This window comes from Sceloporus occidentalis, unplaced genomic scaffold, assembly GCF_023333645.1.
Source record: "Sceloporus occidentalis isolate IW3139 unplaced genomic scaffold, rSceOcc1.0.p SCAF_1, whole genome shotgun sequence".
NCBI lineage: Eukaryota > Metazoa > Chordata > Lepidosauria > Squamata > Phrynosomatidae > Sceloporus > Sceloporus occidentalis.
Window position 1 is genome coordinate 210055022 of NW_028316981.1, and position 17966 is coordinate 210072987.

The 17966-nt window shown below is 41.1% G+C and overlaps 1 protein-coding gene across 1 annotated transcript in view; it reads left to right on the forward strand.

Moving 5' to 3' along the window:
- The first annotated feature begins 512 nt into the window (after positions 1 to 512).
- The window catches only part of LOC149323305 (cysteine-rich protein 1-like), a 39812-nt gene continuing 22358 nt past the window's right edge, over positions 513 to 17966 (forward strand). The window contains exon 1 of the mRNA XM_089510822.1: positions 513 to 589. Within this exon, the coding sequence (XP_089366948.1) occupies positions 544 to 589 (46 nt within the window). The 5' untranslated portion in view covers positions 513 to 543. The remainder of the gene's footprint in view (positions 590 to 17966) is intronic.

Here is a 17966-nt window from a genome sequence, read left to right on the forward strand (position 1 = left end):
AAAGAAAGAGTCACTCTGCTTTTGCTCATAGAATGGAAGGGCTACCATGATTGTTTTGGGTTTGGTTTGTTGGTTTGTTTGCTTTGGTCGTGGACAGCAGAATGTTTTCACCTGGTCCTGTTTGCAGTCCTTCTGCACCATGAATGGAAAGGCCAGGATACCTCACAGTGGGGATAAGTTAGAAAATAACAGCAACCTGTTCCTATCAAACAAGGGGCAGAGAAGTGCTGGCGTCTGTATAATAGTGAGCATTTTATGGACTGGTAGGGAATTGGTAGGGAAATGAGGCAGAGGCCTTACAAGCTCAGGACCAGGAAGCCAAGCCTGTGGCAACATCTTTGTTTCAGCCAGAAATGACTTATTCCCTCAACCTTCTGTCACTACTTCAATGTATTCATTTTCTTACAACCGCAACATCCTGACTGAAAAAGCAGAACAGATCACCACCCTGCCCCAGCCATGGTTTTCCTGTCAGTCTAAAGAGCACAGCAGACTGTTTATTCAAGCCGTGCTGACTGATGAGCAGTGCCTGAAGGAAGACGGATGATGATTTCATATTGTCCCATGTGTGGAAAACCAGTCTACTTTGGTAAGTGTATTTGTCTTTTAACTGGATTAAACTGTAGTCTATCTCATGAGCTCATATGGGTTGTCTGGGTGTTACGGCCTCTACCTGAGGCTCAAGTGAAAATCGGAGGCTTGAAGAGTGCATTCGTCAAAGATGAATGACTGAATAAAATATTTATTTGCACGGTTAGGAAAAGATAAATTTTTATATTCACTTGCTTCCAGATTTTTGGCTCTAAAAGGATACTGCAAAAGAAAAGAAAAAAGGTGGATGTGCTACAAAGTAAGCTGCAATTCCAGCACAAATTCTCTCCTAAAAGCAGTTGGATTTGGGGGGAAATTAAGATGTCTTCTTCTAACTCAGAAAAATTGGATTTCCCCTCCCCCTTTTACGCTCACCTTGTAGATTATCTTTGCCAATTCTTTTTCCAGTGTTTAAAACTAGACAAGCTTGTTGCTTCTACTGCTGCTGCTGTTGTCATTGAGCCCGTACAGACAGGCCAAAACAAAGCTGCTTTAGGTCACTTTGGAACTATGCTGTTTAAATGATGCATGCGTCCTAAGAGGCCAGAAGCCGCGCCAAAGCCATGCTCCAGTCTAAGGACTGGAGTGCAACTTTGGCACAGCTTCTGGCCTCTTAAAATGTGTGTGTCATTTAAACAGCATACCTCCAAAGTGACTTGAAGCAGCTTTATTTTGGCCCATCTGTACAGGCCCATTGTTATTAATATAATAATAATAATAATAATAATAATAATAATAATAATAATACATTTTATTTATAGACCACTATTCCGCAATTATCATAGTGGTGTACAGTAAAAAATTGCAATACAATACAAAATACAATGTGACAGTTAAAGGAGGGAGAATTCTCATCCTTCAGGCAGTCCCCGATGTTGCTGGGTCTGCCTGATCGCTCCCTCTGAGGCCAAGATGACAGTTAAGGAGGGAGGGGCCTCTTCCTTCAGGCAGTCCCTGATGTTGCTGGGTCTGCCTGATTGCTCCCTCTGAGGCCAAGCTGGGTCTGCCTGATCGCTCCCTCTGAGGCCAAGATGACAATTGAGGAGGGAGGGGCCTCTTCCTTCAGGCAGTCCCCGATGTTGCTGGGTCTGTCTGATCACTCCCTCTGAGGCCAAGATGACAGTTAGGGAGGGAGGGGCCTCTTCCTTCAGGCAGTCCCCGATGTTGCTGGGTCTGCCTGATCGCTCCCTCTGAGGCCAAGATGACAGCTGAGGAGGGAGGGGCCTCTTCCTTCAGGCAGTCCCTGATGTTGCTGGGTCTGCCTGATCGCTCCCTCTGAGGCCAAGATGACAGTTAAGGAGGGAGGGGCCTCTTCCTTCAGGCAGTCCCCGCTGTTGCTGGGTCTGCCTGATCGCTCCCTCTGAGGCAGAGATGACAGTTAAGGAGGGAGGGGCCTCTTCCTTCAGGCAGTCCCTGATGTTGCTGGGTCTGCCTGATCGCTCCCTCTGAGGCCAAGATGACAGTTAAAAGAGGGAGGGGCCTCTTCCTTCAGGCAGTCCCCGATGTTGCTGGGTCTGCCTGATCGCTCCCTCTGAGGCCAAGATGACAGCTGAGGAGGGAGGGGCCTCTTCCTTCAGGCAGTCCCTGATGTTGCTGGGTCTGCCTGATCGCTCCCTCTGAGGCCAAGATGACAGTTAAGGAGGGAGGGGCCTCTTCCTTCAGGCAGTCCCCAATGTTGCTGGGTTTGCCTGATCGCTCCCTCTGAGGGCAAGATGACAGTTAAGGAGGGAGGGGCCTCTTCCTTCAGGCAGTCCCCGCTGTTGCTGGGTCTGCCTGATCGCTCCCTCTGAGGCAGAGATGACAGTTAAGGAGGGAGGGGCCTCTTCCTTCAGGCAGTCCCTGATGTTGCTGGGTCTGCCTGATCGCTCCCTCTGAGGCCAAGATGACAGTTAAGGAGGTAGGGGCCTCTTCCTTCAGGCAGTCCCTGATGTTGCTGGGTCTGCCTGATTGCTCCCTCTCACTTTTATTACCCCACTTTTCTCCCCAAATTAGGACCCATGGCTGCTTCATTAATTTCTGAGTTAGTAGCTGTTTCTACAGAAATTCAACTTTTGTTTTCCCATAAAAACGTACATCCAATCCCACTTCTAAAGTGTTTGGTGTTGCTTTCAGAATCCCTAAGTAACAAATCTTCCTTCAACTGCACCTCTGCCCGAGAACTGGGAATTGTTCCTTTTCATTAAAAGAACAAAACTGAACGCTGACATTCCTGTAGTGAAATATGTTTTGGATTTTTTGCAGAACTATCCCACTGATGCCAAGAGAAAATATGAACAATTGCAGACCTTCTTTTCACGAGTTATCGATTTTTATTTAAAATAAGGTAGAAAGCTGCACCCAGTTCTAGTTGAGACTAAGACAAAGAATAGGTTTTGCAAGATGGGCTCCTTCTGTCATCTAATCCACCATGAAGTCTGTAAGATTCCAGTAGACCTTTGTGATGGAAATAACCAAATAGCCTGCGCTGTGTCATCCTTCCTTGTGTTGCAAAATCCTACAGTTGCTTCAACAAGGGCTCACTGTATATTATGTGGGTTGGGAGCATGTGGAACAAGGGACAGAGGGAGAAGGAGAGAATATTTGTGAATTGCTCCCTGTTCTTTCTCCTCTCCATTTTATGCTTCTTCTCAGACACATTGCAAATATTGAAACTCAACTTCTGTAAGGAATGAATTTATTTACTGATATGGGAGTGTACCCTCCAACTTTCCTGTTTTGACAAGGGACAACCCTGAGTAATCTTCTGTTGTTCTACATTTTCAGCTGCTTTTAAAAAGTCTCAGTTTGTCTCCCCTCATTCCACTTTCTTCCTTTGTCTTCTACTTACTTCAGAGTACAAAAGTAGTTGGTATTTAATTAACTCAGCAGATGAGAAAGGAGACCAGGAACTTTATCGCACCCGATTTTTTCACCGTTACAGGTAGAGAAGAGGATGCTCGTGTGCGCATGCAACCAACCAAAAATGGACTTTATCGCACGCCAAAGCGATCTCCAAAAGGCCCCATTCCGTCCCCCGGTGCCAAGCCGTCCACGTTCAGTGCTGATGGGCGCCATTTTCCTCGGTTGGAAGACTTCTGATCAGATCATCAACACTGAATGGGGGCGGCTTGGCACCGAGGGACAGAACGGAGCCTTTTGGAGGATGCTTTCGTGTGCGATAAAATCCATTTTTGGCTGGTTACGCACACACACGAGCGGCCTCTTTCTGTACCCGTAATGGTGAAAAAAGATGGGTACGATAAAGTTCCAGGAGGGGGCATCTTGCCCTTCCCAGTAGGCATAGGCAAAAGCAAACTGCTGTAGCCACTCCTAGTTTGTGTGTTCTTCCTCATTAATAACTTTTCTCATCTTGACTACACTTGGATATTGCTTGACCACACATTTTCATGGAGGGTTTGTGGAAGGATTCACCAAGTTCTACTACGGTGGGTGAGGAAGACTGACATATCTCTCCAGGTCTACCAAAAGATGTGAGCAGGCTGTTTAAAGCTTCTCTGGGCATACCTCAAATAAACACATGATGTACTGCAAGCCTCCATGCATGGCGATATGCCTAGAAATGCCCCAGCTGGATCCCAGGACTCTGTCCTCCTGCTGGAGTGGAATTCAGCTCTCACCCTACTTTCATGTCAAATGCCACTCCACAGATAGAGCAGACAGTAGACCTCTATTGCTGAGCTTCACTCCCCATGTCTCTTGTAAATTCAGGGACAGTGTAAAGAGGTCTTCACCACTTTTCTTTGCCTGTGCATGGTGTCAACAGCAGAGGTTATGTTTCAATATGCCTACTGGATAAGGATTCACTTTCAACAAATTAGAGGAAAAGCTGTATTTGAGGCACAGTTCCAGTGAGGACCTTTCCAAACACATTTTTGCCCAATAATTCCTCAGCTGCTACCAATATTTTGTTGTACAGGATCCAAATATGGTCCTCATAACCTTAGCACACTACACTGTTACCGCACTATTTAACTGCCATGGCAACATTCTATGGATTCCTGGAATTTGCAGTTTAGGGTGAAGCATCTGAGAATATCAGAGAGCTCTTGGGTCTCATTAAAACTACATTCCCCAGAATTCCATAGAATGTTGCCATGGATGTTAAAGTGGAACATAGTGCTGTATAACAGTGTAGTGTGATAAGGAAGTCAGAAGGAGAGCCTTCTTTTGTGAGGGGGAATGTGAATGTACCCACCCACACCCAACTCTAAAAAAAAGTCACTATTTTATTGAAAACACTTTTAAAAACTTCATTTGAAATTTCCCAGAAGTTTCTGTTAGCCTACCCTATGCCCCTCATGCTGAATATGGAGGTCATATTGGATATCTAGTGTCAGCATGCTTGGAGAAGTGATCTGTGAAAACTAGGACATTTCACATGGGAAAGGCATGCTGGCCCAAAGAAATGGGGAAGACCTAAACAGTACTAAATAAAGGTTAAATGGACTTGCTAATCACTCCATCCTCCCCCAGGCTTTTTGCATATCCTCTTGTGGTCCTATCATGATAATGCAAATATGATCATACATGCTCCATGTTGTGTTCTCAGCTACCTTTTCTGCCCAACCATCTTGACATTGTCCCAGGTTCAATCACTGTTTTGTCAGTCCGAAATTAAAACCACCAACAGATCTAACCCCTTTTGTCAATTTCATGAGAGAACCATAAATGCCTTTATTACCCCATGTGGGAATGTTAAGTACCCTTCAAGGGTGCAAAATAGGATATATGTATCCACCCACACATGGCCACTTTGTTCATAGATGTACACACATAGTTGCTGCAGACAGACTGTTCAACAGACCTGGGTTTTGATCTCACTGTGTAGCTCTCAGATGCGTCTGAGCCACACACTACTTTTCCATGGATCCCTCTTCAGGACTGGTAAATATCACCTTCACTGACCTCCAATTCTCCGCTATCCAATATTCCATACCTCTCTTTCAGGTTGCCTTGTATGATTCTTAAGGTTGAATTGCAACTGTATGTTTGTGTGCACCTTCCTAAATAAAACCTTTTTATTCACTGAAATGGGATTCTCTCTGCAGTTAGAACTGATATACCCAAATGATCCCTGTAAGTTAACCACCTCTCATAGGCCTCCTCTGTGCTAACAATTCCCCCAACATTTAAAAGAGACACTGACAGTTAGTGGGAACCCCCAAGTCCCCCCATCTTTGGGGGGTGACATTTCTTTCCAAAAGAAAACTGAATTGGGAGTGAAGAAATCAGACCCCATCCATTAGTTATGGATTTCTGCTCTCACCATTCTTCATCATTGGTCATGCTGGCTGGGATTTGGGGGAGATGAAGTCCTAAACAGCTGTAAGACAAAAGATCCCTCATCCCTACCTATGTCTCATCCTGAATGTTTGGCTCAAACCTAGTTGTAAAGGTACTGCAGGTTTTTGTTTTGTTGTGTATTTTTTTTGTCACTGGGAAAACTCTTACATAGCATTGATTCCCATCATAAGCACTGATGATTTGCATTCATGACATAGGAGCCAGTGTGGCATAGTGGTTTCAACATTAGACTATAACTCTGGAAACCATGGTTCGAATCCCTGCTCAGTCATGGAAAACTTCTGGGTGACCTTGGACAAGTCACACACTCTCAGCCTCAGAAAACTCCATGACCGCTATAAATTGGAAACAACTTGAAGACACACAACAACAATTCATGGCATGCATTCACATTGGGGGCACTGGCCATGCTTCTGTATGCTAACATCTCATCTGGTCCCACATTCTGTGTCATATGTGCATTAGTAAAAAAGATTTACTGAACTTATTATGGGGTCAAGGAATTCAGTTTCATATAAGGATGGCTTATGTCTATCCCAAGCAGCTGGTAGAATGTGACTGCATGTTTGCTATCTGCATGTAGTGGGCATTTTACTATACCAACATGGCTTGTGTGCTACTTTCATACCAGATGTAGGCCTAAGAGAGAGGAGATTCGTGGTGGTGCCCACACTAGAGGAATTCCACCCACCCCATAAGCAGAAAGTGAAAATCGGTGTCATTAAACATGGGAAGGGAGAATATATTTTTAATCGAAGGCTGTGGTTCCTCAGGTGTGAACTGTGTCTGATCATAAAACTGTTGTGGTCAAAGCCAAAGTTGTTGGGGGAGCCATCAATTTTCTCTCTCTGTTCTGCCATCTCTGCTCTCTCTTTCCTGTCCTTTTCTATCACCTCATTTTTCCTGATACCTTTTGGTGCCCCCTTTTCAGACTCCTACTGCCACCTTCCACTGTTTCCAGACTTAGGGGAAAGAGTGAACAGAAGACTTTTTTTTCCAACATAATTTTTATTATTACAATTCACTAAAATAATAACATAAAAACTTTGAATATAGTTATTCTTTTCAGTAACAAATCATTACAAAATTGCATTACAGGCTTATATACATAAGTGTAATATCATTGGCGAATACTTTTATATTTGATTTCCGCTGCAAGATTGACAATAGCCCAATACTGGAAAAGCTCTGAAATACCCTGCATTGAAGAATGGTTATTAAAACTAATGGAAATGATGGAAATGGATAAATTAACAGCACTTATAAAACATAAAGACAAAGAGAAGGTAGATAAAGAATGGTCTAAGATTGTTGATTTTTGTAAAAGAAAGTGGAAATCATGAACAGGATTTCTTTAAAGGGTTAACATTTGTATAGATAGTTCATTAAGTAAAAGTTTTGAATGATATGTCCCAGGTAAACTTGATCATACAAACAGACAATCAATAATGTACTATGGCTGTTTGTTTGGACAGGTTTGGGGAGGTGGAAGTAGATGATAATTTAAACTATTTTAGGGAGGTTGTGTTCCATAAAATATGGAATGATATCTCCTGATGTTTATGTTATAATATATAATATAATAAATGTATATTTATAAACCGCTTTTCCAACGATCAAAGCGTTATGTTAATGTTAAACTCAAGTATTTGTTTTATATATTTTTAAAAAAATAATAAAAATTATTAAAAAAAATAAGTGTTGTGATTTGCAACAATAACAGTTCTTAAAAACATGTATATTACTGTATTGCAGAAGACTTTTGAAAGGGCTGTATGCAACCTATAGCAGGGCTGTTCCTATCATGAGTCACAATGTGGTGTATGCTTCAAGTATCCGATTCTATGTGTTATGCAGAGTTATGTACCATATTTTCAAAAGCAAAAAAGGAAACACACTTAACTACTGACTACAATTGGCCCTCCATATCCACAGACTCTGATCCACAGATTCCACCACCCATGGTTACACACACACACACACACACACACACACACACACACACTGAAAAAAATCCAAAAAGCAAACTTCAATCTGCTTTTTCTTAAAAGAAAAAAAAAAAAAGGGGGGGGGGGACACCATTCTACTGTGCCATTGCATATAATGGGACTTGAGCATCCACAGATTTTGGTATCCATGAAGGGCCCAAACCCCAGAGGATACCAAGGATCCATAGTACTTAAGACCACCGATTGCTATGACAACTCTAGGATAATTTAACTTCAATTACCATAGGGTAATTGAAGTTAAATTTCCCTATGGTAATTACTATCAGAAAAATTCCTAATTTTCATTGTATTTAAATAGCAAGCCATTTAAATTTATTATTAAGCAATATTTAATACTACTAACCATTGATCTGTTTACCTAAACGATATCCCAGCATAATCTGGGATTAGATTATTGGATTATCCCAGCATAATCTGGCCCCATCCATCATGCCTGCTCATCCACTAATCCAGCACTGCAGGTTCCTATAACAATCCTGCGAGGTAGGGCAGCAGTAGGAAAAACTTTCAAGGGGACCCAAAAAAATGACCTAGGGATGGGGAAAGTGGGGGAGATAACCATGTGGGTATTCTAGAGGAGAGGGAAAATCCCACAACCATTCTATACCACACAGTTGCTCCTTTTTTAAAAAAGAGCTGCTCATGCTGCCATTCTCCTTTCCCCCTCATTCCTCCCTATGTGAGTCCCATCAGCACAGAGTGATAACGTTAAATTCACATCCTTAGTAGTTGGACACTCCTTATCTGGTGGTTTGTTTTGTCCTATAGATTTGCAATAGTTAGACTTGCAAAAACTGCTTGCTTTTGAGTTTCAAGGGTTGGATGAAGGAACTTGTAAGACAACCCACACATTTAAAAAATGCTCTGGACAGAAATGGTAGCTGTGAAAAAAAAGAGGACATGTCTGGGGAAAAAGGTGGACATATGGCTGTGAATGGGCAAGAATTGTTCAGTTTTCTGATTTATTATGGGTATATTTTTACTGCCATTTAGTGGATACTTCTAAGAGGCAAGTGCAAGATTTTTTTGTTGCAAGTGACAAAATACAGTAACTTCACATGCTGGCTGGCTATTTTGAGGTGTTTGCATATGTGTGCACCACTATTTATGATTCTGCCTCAATTGGGCTGATCTAGGCAGTACGAGCCATAGCTTGCCCATCCTTGTTTGAAAGCCTGCTGGATTTGGACTAGGGACAAATCCCCATAACCACCCTGAAGCTTGCAGGGTGACCTTACTCTGTGCTTCTTAAATTATCCTTATGTTCCTTTTCTCAGTGTATTAATTTTTAATCATCATTTGTACAGGTTTGGCATGGTCAATTTCCTAGTCCATTGAATCACAAAATTTGTAAAGAATTTCCCCCAGGTATCTAAGGGTCTTCTCTCTGAATAACATGATGCCAATAATCTTCACAATTCTGGTGGCTAGGCTAGCATTGTGGTGGGGTATTATAGATAGTGGGGAGACACTAAAGCTAGCGAGATCATGGCTGAACTCAGGTCTTCTCAGCTCATCCTCAAAACATTGTGTTAGTTTTTGTATACTCATCTGTTGCACTTCAAGGGAAAAACCAGGCCAGGTGGTTTAACCAGGTAAATAGCACAACATGGACTATTCAGGAAACCACAAGGTAACAAGTGTAGCAGAAACAGGAAGTCCAGGCCACTAACAGAATGCTTCTAGCACAGTGTCTTACTGAGCTTACCTTGGTGGCACAGGAAAGAAGAGGCATACAATCCAAAGACCAAGAGCAAAGGGAGAGCAAATGAGATGCAATGAGAAAATGGCTTTGTGGGGATAAAAAAAGCTCTATACCTTTGCCATCATCAGCCGTTGGCCATGCTAGCTGGTGATGGTGGAGTTGTAGCTCAACAAAATTGGGATCTATTGGTACCTGAGACAAGAGGCCACCTCATTTGAGATTCCATTGCATTTGTGGTGGATGGGGAATGGGTGGGTATTCTTCAGGAGTACTTTCTCCAGCACCTGTATAATCCCTGTTAGCATCAGTTTGGCCCAGTGGGTGGGGAAACCATAAGGGACGGTCTGTACTTGCTGGTTGGGTTCAGAGAGAGAGGGAGAACTGGAGAGAAGCTGAAATGCCAGGGGTAAGGAAGAGGCTCTTTTCATCTTGAATAAGAAAATGCATTATGGTCAAAAGAAAGAATAGCTGTAAAATGCCTTCTAAGTCTTAGCATGATAAAAAAAAAATCATGATGCAACTGCCTTGCACCTGCTGCTTGGATGGAAAACAATCAGTTTGGACTAAGCACTGTCTTCAGGCAGAAAAGTGCTTTAAGATTTGCATCCAAATGCTGCAATACTATTTGAGCAGCACATTCAGCCCTCCATATCCACAGATCTTTTATCCATGGATTTAACTATCCCTGGATAGAAAATATTTCAAAAATATATAAATTCAAAAAGGCAAACCTTGATTTTGCCATTTTATATAAGGGACACCATTTTACTATGTCATTGTATATAATCGGTCATGAGCAGCCACAGATTTTGGTATCCATGAGGAGTCTTGGAACGAAACCTCATCAGATACCAAAGGCCCATTGCACAGGCAAAAGAGTTCTGCAGTCAAGTCCTTCACAGGCACCTCACTGGATGCTTGGAACTTTTGGGGAAATGCATATGTGCCTAATTTAATATATGATTGTTGCGCTGTTTTAAATTGTAATTTGTTTGCAATATTAAATTATGGTTGGTCCCAGAGCCCAGAAAGAGTTACACCTGCATCTAAGATGGCCTGGTGGTGAAGTCATAACGGATGTTCATTTCTTTGACCTCTTTGACTTCATTCTCTGATGAGAACCTTCCAGAGTGCATATCTTGTTTTGCAACCTAAGTCATAAGGCCACTGCCAGAGAGTTGTAAAAGTAAAACAGCATGCTGAAAGTGGTATGGTTAATAATAAGTGATAGAATCAGCTTGCTTGCAGGTACAGAAATTAATGATTCTATTGCAAAATTACTGGTGGTAATTAAGCTTTTATGGTTATGGAAATGGTTACCACTGGCAGTATTTTCATATCACCAGCCACATCACTGGGTTCCCCACCAACCACAGTAGTTATTACCAGTGTTAGTAACTGCTGTGGTGTTTGGTCAAGTAAGCACTCCTTACAGTAGTAATTAATACTGGCGGCATACTAATGGTACTTTATATGCTGTCAGAAATGACTGTGTATATGAGTCCTGGCTGAGAAATCCCTTCCATTAATGAGTGCTTATGGGCACAACATGATTTTCAGAAGCTTGTTTGCTTGCCAGTATTTTGACTTTGCAAGGAAGAATGTGAGAGGAGAATATTTGGGGTGACGAGAGGAATGAAAAGAAGTAGAAATGAATTAAACTAACCATTGATATTAGAAATTTAAACCAAAGTATGATCCTCCCCACTCCCCATTTATAAATGTCAAACTTATTTCCTTTATTATTCCCAAGTACATTTGTGTAGAATTCCAACTTTCAGGTATTCCTATTAGTTTGCTAAAATATCCAAGCAGAAGCATTAACATGTGGCATCTGGATCTTTTTCTACCACTACTGCTACCATGACTACCACCACTGTACATTTGTTTGGCACATTTAAAATGTTTAAAGCATTTTTGTATCAATTATCTCATAGATCTTTATTAAGCTGTTCTTGTTGTGTGCCTTCAAGTCATTTCTGACTTATGATGACGAAACTGAACCTATCACAGGGTTTTGTTTCTCGGAGAGAGGAGGTTTGCTCTTGTCTTCCCTTAATGCTGAGAGAGTATGACTTGCCCAAAGTCACGCAGAGGATTTCCATGGCTGAGTGGGGATTCAAACCCTGGTCTCCAGAGACACAGTCCAATGCCCAGACTACTACACCACACAAAGTAGTTCAGTATTATCCCCAAATTAGTGTAAGAAGGAATAGGATAGAGAACTCTTGCATGTGTAAAATGACCTGCTGAGCAATCATATTCTCTGAAGATGCCAGCCAGAAATGCAGGTGAAACATCAGGAATAAACTGTTCTAGAACATGGCCACATGGCCCAAAAAACTCACAAAAAACTAATCCTATTCATGTTTATTCAGGAGGTCTCACTATATTTAATAGGCCAAGTCCCTTAATTTAGGGAGGACCACAGCTCCAGTGACTCTGGGGTGGGTTACAAAGAGTCTAGGGAGCAATAATTTATTCAATTCATAAATACACCCAATAATAGCATTTAATATTTGAGTTGCTGAATTATGCAAAAGCAACCTTGTCTGTTTTGTCTGTTTTCTATTGTGTCTTCTCTTTCTTTTTGGCCTCAGTAAGTATCTTGCTGCATTCTTCCTTTATTATGTCCCTGACTTCTGACAATAATTCTTCTGGTTCCTAGTCAATTATGCTTAATAGCACAAATGTGTTTTTCATGTTCTTGAATTCTGCTGATACTGAATTCTGTTGTTCAGATCATATTTTGGTATACTAACTATTTTTGCTTTCTTCTTCAGCTTTACTCTAACTTTTGATATCAGTAGTCCATGATCCGATCCACGGTCTACGCCTGGTCAGTTTTGGCTGCAAGAATAGAACTTCTCCAGCTTCTTCTTCCATTTATATAGTCTATCTAATTCTTTTGTTGTCCATCTTGTAATGTCCATGTATGTAGTCTTCTCTGTGGTTGTGTGAAACAGGTATTTGCAATGAACAGATTGTTGGCTTTGCAGAATTCAATCCATCCTTTGCCTGCTTTGTTTTTGTAGCTAAACAGAATCTTCCAACTGTTTTTAAGGCCTCTTTGTTACCAACTTTTGCTTTCCAATCTGCTATGATCAACTGACAACACATCATCCTCTGATGGTGTGTTGTCAGTTTCCTGGACTCCTTCATAAAATCTCACTATTTCATTTTCCTCTGTCTCTGTGGTTGGTACATATATTTGTATTATGGTGATGTTTGTGGATTTTTCCTGTATGCTGTTTGATCTTGTGTTGTATCCTTTGACTGCTTTTGCTATGTCTCTCCTTAGTATGAAAGCCTCCCTATTTCTTCATTTGTTTTCATTCCCTGACTAGAACACGAGGGCAGCTAACAACAACAACAACAACAACAACCCTGTGTGTTAGGAGCATTGTTATGTACATGAAACCAAACAAACTGGATTGAGATTTGCCCATATATTATATTGATATTACTGTTAAGTGCCTTCAAGTTGTTATGGTGACCTTATCATAGGGTTCTCTTTGCTTTTGCCTTCCTCTTAGGGCCTTTTCACATTACACACTTTAACTCTACTTTAACTTTAACTTTGGCTCTATATGATGGAATCCTGGGATTTATAGTTTCATTAGATATTTAGAATTGTCAGACACTGCACTCTAGTGCCTCCCTAAACTAGAAATCCTTGGATTCCATAGGGTGCAGCCATGAAAATTAAAGTGGAATCATAATGCTATAATTGTCTAATGTGAAGGGGCTCTTAGATTGAGAGTGTGTGACTTACCCAAGATCACCCAGTGAGTTTCCATAGCTGAGTGGGGATTTAAACCCTGGTTTCCCAGAGTCCTAGTTCAATATTCAAACCATACACCTCTCTAAACCCACCCATCAGTGACAGAGGGGGAAAGTTGGGATCTGGATTATATTTCTGTCCCTCTTTTTCCACTAAACAGCACAAAGGCAAGATTCCAACTTCATTTACTGGATCATGTAAGGATTGTGCTGCATTTGCAGTGTTGATGGATTTCATATTACTGCTGAATGCACCTAAGTATACTCGGCCCTCCATATACACAGATTCTTTATCCAAAATTCAGCCATCCACAACTTGAAAATATTCCAAAAAAATATAAATTCCAAAAAACAAACCTTGATTTTGCCATGTTATATAAGGGACACCATTTTACTATGCCATTGTATTTAATGGGACTTGAGCATCCATAGATTTTGGTATCCACGGGGGGTCCTGAAACCAATCTTTGATATCAAAGGCCCACTGTATTGCACAGGTTTCCATTCCTCCATAGTGGAATGGATACATATTTCTAGCAACCTTCATATGTATCTGTATTTTCAAAGACCATGGGCAAGTGTCACAAACATTTCCATACCAGCTGCCCAATTGCAATTTCTTCTATCTCCTCTGCCTCCACAAAAGTGTTTTCTTTTTCCATAATGCCAACCAGAAATATGGTGTCTTAAAAAAGGATTAAATGTCGAGAATCAAACCTGAAAATTCAGTTCAGGTCCCAGACCTATACCTTTCCTTTTGTTGCAGGAGAATAGTTTAACTGTAAGGAGACCACAGAGCTAGGCTGAGAACTTTCTTGGCACAGCTGCACTGCTCCTTCCAGTGCTAGATTTTTGATTTGATAGGAAGTGGAGCCCTCTACAGCCTCCTGAAATGAATGAGTTTCTGCTGAGAGAGAGAGAGAGAGAGGTGCTCCCATGCTTACTAATGCTTCACCTCAGCAAGGGCAGCAGCGAGAAACATTCAGTTTGCATGGAACAGGAACAGCCTTTTCCCCAAGGCAAAGGAGGACGTACTGTGCCAAAGTGAGCAGGGCTGCAGCAGCCTCTCCTGCAATCCAGCTAATGAAGGGGGACCATGTTGTTGTTTTATAAGTGTGACTGAGGAATCCTGCATTTAATAAGTCCCAGTGCATCCTGCTGAAGGTGATGGGACAAAACTGCTGACAGATTTATTTTCCTGGTATCAGATGGCTCCATTATTAACCAGAGATGGTGCATACTGGGGAGTAGGGATGGGAAGGCAGGAGATAAAATATTTTTAAAAAACCATTATCATCTGGACTGGAAGTGGGTGGAACTTCTTTCACCTTTCTCTTTGAGTTTGCAAACATTATATGAAAAAGTAATTTTTGATAACACCTTGTCTAGATTTTCCAGCATACCTCCAAGATCTAGTTTAATATGTTGGCTGTGGTCCAGACAATGAGCATTGAGGATCTTGCTGCTATGGCAGACAAGACTCACTAGTGTACAGTGTTTTCTCCCACCACCCTAACTCTGATGAAAACCAACTCTTGTCCCGTTCACAAAGTTTCAGTAGCACTGTATTGTCCCAACACAATTTAGTATTACTATTTATTATTAACATTGATTTATAGAGTGCTGTAAAGTTTGCACAGCGCTTTACATAGCAAGGGTCAAATAAAATAAGAGAGGGAAAAAGAATAAAAACCTACAAAGTGGTGTACAACCTAAAACAACAACAACATTACATGATTAAAATATCTCTAAAATAATACTAACTAGTATACAATAAAAACAAAGTAAATAGCAGATTAACAACCAGTAATTTGGAATGCACCCTAAACAAGAGTATCTTCAATTTGGCCAAGGAAGTAATAGTTCTTAATTGTATGGGGAGGAGATTCCAGGCATGAGAAGCAGCATAGAAGCAGGAGAGGAGACCCTTGGCTGGGTCAGGAGACTGGTGTCATAAGATCTCAATGCATGTGGAGGGCAGTAAGGAAAGATGAACATTGACTAATAAGAGGGAGCCAAGCCATGAAGGGCATTAAAGGTCAGTAGATGAATTTTATATCAGATTCTGAAAGGAATGGGGAGCTAATGGAGGGATAACAACAAGGGGGTTAACATGATCAAAACAGAGAAGATGATCCTGGCCACTTAGTGTTGCACAGAGATTAGGGAGCTAAAGTGGGAAATAGGAAGACCCACTAGCAGTGAGTTGCAATAATCCAGGCGTGATATCACCACTGCATGCATCAAAGTCTTCACCTTTGAAACAGAAAGAAATGGTCAAATTCTGATGAGATTATAAAGAAAGAATCTGCATGACTTGTATGTAGCCTAGATCTGTAAATGATAATGAAGAGTCAGATAGGAAGCCAAGACTATGGGCCTCATTGACAGATAAAATAGAAATATTATTCACAGTAACTGACAAAGAACATTGCAAAGATGGCTTGGGTGGGAAGACAAGTAGCTCAGTTTTGGCCATGTTGAGCTTCAGGCGCTAGTGAATCATCCACTCAGAGACAGCAGCAAGACATGATGATAATCATTGCTCAACACATGGAGAAATATCAGAGGTAGAGAAGTACAGCTGGGTGTCGTCGGTGTGCAGGTGATAGTGAAAGCCGTAGGAGCTAATAAGATTTCCCAGGAACATGGTATAAAGGGAGAACAGTAAAGGACCCAAGACAGAATCCTGAGGAACTCCAACAGCTAATGAGACAGGGGCAAAAACCTGACCTCCTGTAATAACTGCAAAAGATCTGTTTGACAGGTAGGATTTAAACCAATTTTAAACTGATCCCACAAAACCCAAGTCTTGGAGTAAATCCACAAAGAAACCATGATCACTGGAGTCAATTGCAGCAGAGAGATCCAGGAAGACTAGAATAAAATAAAGACCATTAGATTTAGCCAGTAAAAGATCAGCAGTGATCTTAGTAAGAACAGTCTCGGTCAAATGCAGTGGGTGAAAGCCAGACTGAAAAGGATCAAGAGTAGAATTAGCAGTAAGAAACTCCAAGCAGTGAAAATAAACAACATGTTCTAAAATCTTAGATAGAAAAGGAAGAAGTGAGATATGCGGATGGCTCGAGAGAGAGAAGATGGATCAAGAAAAGGCTTTTTCAAGATTGGCACAATTAAAGCATACTTAAAGGCAGAAGGGAAGGAGCCATTAGAGATAGGAAGGTTGATAGTATAAAGAGAAGATAAAATAAAAGGGGCAACAGAAATCAAAAGATGAGAAAAAAGCAGATCAAGAGGGCAGGTCGGAATTCACCCAATGAAACAAGAAAAAGCAGAGAATGTTCAAATTATAGGTGATTGAGTTGCTGGCGTAAAAGAAAAATGGAGGGAATCAAGATTAGAACAGATTTTTTTCAATCTTAGTAATAAAATAATTGGCAAAATCAGTGGGTGAAAATGAGTGCAGAACCAACAAAGAAGAAGGTTTTAGTAGAGAATCGAATGTGGAGAAAAGACGCTGTGGCCACCGGTCATTAGCCTCAATCACATATTTATAATAATTCTGTTTTGCCAAGGAGGCGTGAAAAAGGAAAAAACACTAAACATATAATGAATAAAATCAGCCAATTCCCTGGTCTTTCCCCACAACTGTTCAGCAGCTTGAGAACAAGAATGGAGAAACTGAATGATGGGAGTGAGCCAGGGCTGTGTCTTATTAGAAGAGGTTGCACATATCAGTAAAGGGAAAAAAAACTATCAAGGGTTGCGGATAAGATAGAGTTGAGTAAGGAGGTCGCTGAATCCGTGGAGTCTCCAAGTTTTAAGGAAGATAAAGAAGAATCCAGAGCCTGGCCAAAAGTCACAGGATCAATAGAATTAATGTCACGAAAGCGGCGTTGGGCAATTAAAGAGGTGGATTATGGGCAAGGGCAAAAAGAGATGAAATGATGATCAGACAATGGGCAATCCCTAGCCATGAAGTCGGAGGTTACATTTTTAAAATTTATTCCATTATTTTCATGCCTTTATTCCAAAGACCTCAAGGTAGCACCATGGCGTTGCTCCAGTTTATCTTCATTTCAACCTTGTGAAGTAGGCTGAAAGGTCAAAAATGGAGTTTAATGACTCAAGGAAGAGTTGAACTGGGGTCTCCTCAGTCTGAGGTTAATCTCACTTTTTCAATGAATACTATGCCTTAACCTCCAGGCTGAGCTAGATTTAATCTAGGGTTTGTTTGTTTTTAAAAAAATCCCTTTAAATTCTCCCAAGAATTCTGAGAAATGTATGTATGAGGGGTACTTAGCAAACAGATCTTAGCACTACACCAGTCTACAGTTACCAAGATTTTTGCAGGAAGGCCATGAGAAATCTTGGGATATTTTAAAAGGGAGTATTAAATTGTAGTGTAGATAATATGCCCTTATCTGTCATTTCTATACAAACACAAGCCTCAGTGGGATTACCTAAATTTACTCATATTTGTTGTCATGTTACTTTTATATGAAGAAAAGCTCTGTCTTAATTCAAGAAAATCTCTAGCTGCACATCTCTTTTTTTACTCTTTAACTGCTTTTATATGATATGACCTTTCTGTCCCCCTTAAAGGCTCACAA